At 37.9% G+C, this 6,040-nt stretch overlaps 1 protein-coding gene across 12 annotated transcripts in view; it reads right to left on the bottom strand.

Moving 5' to 3' along the window:
* The window catches only part of NRCAM (neuronal cell adhesion molecule), a 204,782-nt gene that overhangs the window by 44,178 nt on the left and 154,564 nt on the right, over window positions 1–6,040 (bottom strand). For 4 of the 12 annotated variants that reach the window (XR_002096795.1, XR_002096796.1, XM_019514573.1 and 1 more), the window contains exons 26-27: window positions 4,751–4,936; window positions 3,658–3,693 (exon numbers count right to left, since the gene is read on the bottom strand). Coding sequence is in view for 10 of the 12 variants with exons in the window: in XM_019514573.1 (XP_019370118.1) it covers window positions 3,658–3,693; window positions 4,751–4,936 (222 nt within the window). In the remaining 2 variants the exon portion in view is untranslated. The remainder of the gene's footprint in view (window positions 1–3,657; window positions 3,694–4,750; window positions 4,937–6,040) is intronic. The other 8 variants (XM_019514576.1, XM_019514579.1, XM_019514582.1 and 5 more) reach the window with 3 other exon arrangements.

Here is a 6,040-nt window from a genome sequence, read left to right as displayed (position 1 = left end):
GAGTGTGCAGGGGATGGGGGAATGTGGGGTTTGTGGGAAGGGTGTGCCACAAGCCTGCCACTTCCCACACACCCCACATTCCCCTCACCCCCACAACCTCACTTACCTGGGACAGTGCCTCAGCCTTGCCCCGCTCCTGTTTGAGTGCTGGGGCAGCAGGAGCACCACAGAGATGCTCTGGCTGGATGCAAGAGTGTGTCTCTGGAGTACCCAGCTTCTTGTTGCCTCAGAACATGCTTCAGTACAGTGCCCTGCATCACTTCTTTTCCATTTTTTCTTTTTTGAATTTCTAGGTATCAAATTTAGAGCCTGTGCTGCAAATATGCAGTGCAGGGAACATTTGTCTGCTCCCAGTGTGCCTTTTGTACCATCTCAAACTGGTTTGAGATGCCGCAACAGGCATATGCATGATCATCTGGACATACCTGTAGGAATCAGATAAACTTTCATGACAGACAGTATGGGATTTTTTTGCTTTCCTTTTTTTATTTTATTTAGGGATCCTTGAGAAGGGAGATACTGAGGATGACAACTGAGAGCTCTATTCTTTGCTACCTGCCTTGTTTCAACACATTTTCCTACTGACGCAATAGTCTTTCCAGCCCTGAGACACACTTAGTTATTGTGGTGCCTATAAATCTGGACAAAATTTTTCTTTTCTATTTTCTCTGAAGTTCTGTAGTATTTTGTCTTCCTAATTTCTTCTCAGGACATACTGGGGATGCCCTTTCTTCCTTCAATTTTTTTTTACTTTTTTACTTCTTTTTTCTTTTAACAGGAAAACTTCATATTAAGGGGAAACCACAGCAGCAATTGTATATCTTCGTACTGATCTGCAAAATTTTGGAATCTTTGAAAGATTTAACTACAAAAGAGTTGAATTGCAATCCCGAGAAGTGCTACCATTAAGATCAGGCCAACTCAGCATGAAGCAATTTCAAGGATTGCGGGTAAAGTAATCAGTATCTAACAGATACTGAGGCTATTAAGTTACTCTAGCTATTTAAAAAAAATCATAAACAGTGGTCTCCAGTCCATTTGAGCATTCTTTTCTGCTTTGAAGCAGTAAGATGCAGGAATGCAGAAGCAGGAAATATTTGAAACTACAGTAAAAATGTTGAGGAAGTATAAAAACCCTTGGTTACATAGCAGCTTTGTTTGATTTTGTAGTTTAAGGTATGATTTTGATAATATATTCTAAAACTATGGCCTTGTGAACAGCACATTATCATCTCACTGACTTCCAGCACATGTGCGCTCATCTTCAGGAGTCAAAGTTGAAAAAAGGAAAGATCTTTCTATCATTCTAGGCTCTACCCACTAGAAATTCCCTACACCTCTGAAATGATAAAATGAGCTGCAGTTCTCAACAGCTGGTATATATGTTCAAAACTGAATCTTCATTCTGTAGGGCTCTTAAAAAGCTGGAGTCAGTGGTATTCATATATACTCATGGGCTTCCCTGAATGACTTAGAATGATTCAGATCCAGTGCTGGTCTTGGTTCCTCCTGGACCTGTCTTAAAAGTAACTGCTGCTGGGTTCATCTACATGTGCCATTAAGGTGCCAAGATAAACTCCAGTGCAGTTTATGCTGGAGTTTATCATGGCGCCTTAATGGTATGTGTAGATGCTCCAACTATGGTGGTCCAGGGCGCATATGCCTGGGACCACAGCAGTCTGAGCTGGGGTGGAGCATCTCCAGGATGGCAGGGGACCCTACAGGTCAGCCCCGGACTCTGGGAGGTGGTGTTGGGGCTAGATGGGGCACAAGACTGCCCCAGCATGAGCAGCCCTTTGAATAGGTGGCAAGCAAGGGTCTGGCCCCCTGTTCCCTAGGCTGACTGGGTGCAATGTGTGCCCGGGTAAGTATGTACACATGTGATTGACATGTATTTTCACTGCAGTAAGATAGTACTATCTTACGGTGGTGAAAATTAGTTTGCAGCGGTCTAAAATAATCATGTATGTAGACTATGATGATTTACACCACAACATATTAGTCTACTGCACAATTAAGCACATGTGTAGATGCACCTGCTATGTCTCAGAAATAACCACTCATGGAACTAAAGTAATTTAATGCTTACAGACAGTTGAGGAGGTTATAGTAATCTGGTCCTCATTTGTTATTTAATTTCTGTGGATCAGCAGTAAAGTGGTCAATCATGTCAATATAAGTTATTATGGTTACTGGAATAAACACCCATTCAGATGAATGCAGCAGCTCAAATTTCCAAACAAATGTCTTGTGCTTTGTTATATTTAGTTCATATTTTCAAATAATTACAAAACTTTCTTAGAACTAGATACCAAAAGTAAAAGAAACAATTAGAAACTTTGAAAATGTAAACCAAATGTAACCAAAGCCAAGGTGGCTGTTTAAATCCTTAGAGAACTTGAAATGGCAGTTCTGAACCATTGGATGCCCCAGCTCATCTTAAAAACAAGGTATTTCATTCTAACTTCAAAACTGTTACAATGGTGTAATTAAACTCTCTGTTACACACTTGGAACTGAATTTTCCTTCAGGGGGTTAGTACAGATGGAACAGATTGGAACTTAGTTCGCAATTTTGTTGGTGATGCCAAAAAACTAATTCCCTTGCTTCCAACTGTGTTGGCTTTTCAATGATAACCAGAGTAAAATCACCAAAATAAATCTGTCATTAAAATAAGTATGAATTTCTGTTTATCCAATAAGAATATATATGTGTTTTAAGAAGTTACCATTTTTATATATCTAATATCAGGGTACTATCTTAGAGTGGTAAACTGATTTTGGATTAAGAGCGAAGAATGTTTTGCTACAGCTGATATTATTAAATATCAGGGAAGGAGCCGGGGACACGCTGCCACAACAAGCACTGGGCCTCTCATGGCTCTCTCACTGTCTGCCCCTGGCATGCCAACATCTTACAAAATTGAGGTTGGGGTGCTTTTGGCATTCTACCCAAAAACCTCGCCAACCCCTGATATAAACAACTGAAGGAAACAGCCATAAGTCACCAAATCTGTGAGCCTGAGAAGGACACAAAGAGAGGCCCAAAGAAACATTTTTGCCCGCATTTTCAATTTGTACTGTCTTTTCTTTCCTAAACTGAGATACAGTAGAAGAGAAATTCACACAAGGTGCTGTCACTTATCTGCTTCCAATCCATGGTCAGCTTATAAATGAAATGAAATTGACCAAACAGACAGCAGAAATCATGTTTCAGAATAAAGATGCACCTAACTCCAGTCTCAACATCCCTTTCGGTATCAACATTAAAAGTTACCCTCCATAAGATAAATGAACTTATATAAAAAGAACACCTTCTTATACTATGCGAGTCAGAAGGCATCTTAGTCTTAGACCCTGAATATTCAGGATGGTATCAGCATCTTAGATAAGTAATTAGTCTCTTGAAAGTAAAGCTAATGAATTCCCCCTAGAATTTTGTGGCAAAATAAGGAAATCGAACATATAAATAAATGTATTGAGTGCCTTTTTTACCAAGAAAAGCCACCTATCAGATGAACATTTCTCTCAGTATCAGTGAACAGTTAATACAACAAAATATTGTCCAATATTTTCTCTCCTTACCAGCTGCAATTTCCCCATTTATAACACTGAAAAAATCCACACATTAACAAAATCATGCAGAGCTTTCTTTTACCTTTGCCTGCACCTACAGCAGGAGGGAGAATACCAGCTTTAATGGAGGAAAATAAAAATAGGACACTATATAATTAGATACAACATCAAAGGGAGAATATATAAACATATCATTTAATTATAAATCAGAAAAGCATGCAACTAAATGAAATGTATTAGGTGTAGGGAATTAAAGTTAAAATGCTGAACACTGACAGATGCCTATAAAACACAGTTAATATGCGTATTGATTAAACTTAATTATCATGCTTGTCAACATTCACAGTTTAAATATTTTTTTCATATAGTATGTATATTCCTATTTCAGCTATAGAGTTTCATAACAGTATACTGTAAGTTCATTGAGTATGAAGAAAGGTTGAATATTGATTGTTAATATTAAGATGTGCAAAATTATAGAAGAGGCCACTTCACAGAATTTCCACAAGGATTTTAACCCTCAATAAAAGAATCCAGCACTGTAATATTAGGCTGAAAAGCCTAAAACAATGGAAGTTTGTAAAGAGATGCTGTTACATGTACTTTCCTGACCTTGGTTCTACCTGTAGTACTAGGTTTATAGTCAACTGTGGGTTATCATTATGCTTGTGGCAAAAAATAGATTATATAAACATTATTGTGAGATTTTTGTTGTAGAACTTATCACTGGATTTGCTTTTCTATCAGTCATTCTGCAGCAAACAGCATTTGATAGCTTTCTCCTTGTAAAACAGACAGTGACATGAACAAAATATTGTAGTCTGTGACCAGCAGTAGCCATGGAAACAGAATAGAATAAGTGACTAAAGGAAGGACACTTAAGAGTAAAGCTGCATGAAACTGTGTAGTCCAGAAAAGCCGGAAGCTTAGGTCTTGTAAATTATGATACAGAAAAGGGATTTTTATGTCAGTTTTGTAGCTTCACTTGCAGTAGGAACATTTTGCACATCTGTTAAAAACCTGTTTTAAATAGTTGACATCACCATATACTCAAGTTAGGAAATCATTCAACAATTTTTAATACAGATTGTTTCCTTGAGAGAAGGAAAAATATTAACATTTTGAATGAAAGTCTGGGATTCTATAAAACTTGAATAGACTTTCTTTATACATACCCATCTTACCTTCATCCATAATTGTTACTGCTTCCTCAGTTATTTGACTTCCAGATCCAACCGATGTTTGTGCATAAAAGTAAAACTTGTATCGAGTGCTGTAATTTAAATTTCTTAATATCAAGCTGGTCTCGTTGGCAGGAATTCTGATCTCTACCAAAGGGCCTAATTCATGTGTGCTGTTAACTGTCATTGTAAGAAAAGCATAAATCATTAGTTTGTTTTATCTTGAATATCTAATTAAGAATAATGTCTTTGTTAAGCTGTGTTAAAATGGTTTATGAGGATACTGAGTATCTTTTCAGATTTCCCGTTCAGGCTCTGATTATGAAAATTACATTTTCATAAGTAATACAGGAACAAAGCTATTTTGTTACATGAAGATGCAAATATACATCTTGGGGATATTTTCTGAAGAGCTTAAGTTTGCCCTAAAACACTTCTATGAAGCTGCTAAAAATTAATCACTAACTTGCAAATGGCATTTGCAGTCACAACTCCTTATGCTTACTGAGTGAAAGTGAGGGAATGTTTGCCACCTCCTGAATCAGTCTTTCCTTTGAACCAAATACTTTAGCTGATCCCTAGGAGCTTAATTTTTCAGACAATGTATGCAACAGAGCTCTAGGCTATTTGTATGCCACAGTCAGGAACATTTTGGCAAGGTTATACTCTGTCTGTCGATGCCACTTGGGCAAAGTCCTCTGCATTTTTTATTCCTCGATTGTTTTGTGACAACATGGCATTCTGTTGCACAGTTGCTACTGTTGATCACAAAGCAAATAAATATTTCTCTAGCAGTAAATTAAAAGGAAGGAACATGTTCTGTGTAAATGTTAATAAACTTTAAAAAGAATTTTGGAGTCCACCTATATAATAAATCATAGAATCATAGAAAATTAGGGTTAGAAGGGACCTCAGGATCTCATTTAGTCCAATGCCTTGCTCAAAGCAGGACCATACTCAACTAGATCGTCCCAGCAAAAGCTTTGTCTAGCCAGGTTTTGAAAATCTTTAAGCATGGAGCTCCTGCAACTTCTCTGGGTAACCCGTTCTAATGTTTTACTACCCTTCTATTGAGAAAGTGTTTCCTAATATATAATCTAAACTTCTCTCGCTGCAACTTGAAACCCCTGGTCCTCGTTCTGTCTTCTGCCATCACTGTGAACAGTCTAGCTCCATCGTCTTTGGAACCACCCTTCAGGTAGTTGTAGGCTGCTATTAAATCCCCCCCTCAGTCTTCTCTTCTCTAGACGAAATAAGCCCAGTTCCCTCAGCTTCATGTGCCCC

Source organism: Gavialis gangeticus, unplaced genomic scaffold, assembly GCF_001723915.1.
Source record: "Gavialis gangeticus isolate Ggan-Ray unplaced genomic scaffold, GavGan_comp1, whole genome shotgun sequence".
NCBI lineage: Eukaryota > Metazoa > Chordata > Crocodylia > Gavialidae > Gavialis > Gavialis gangeticus.
This window is presented reverse-complemented; position numbering and strand designations above follow the sequence as displayed.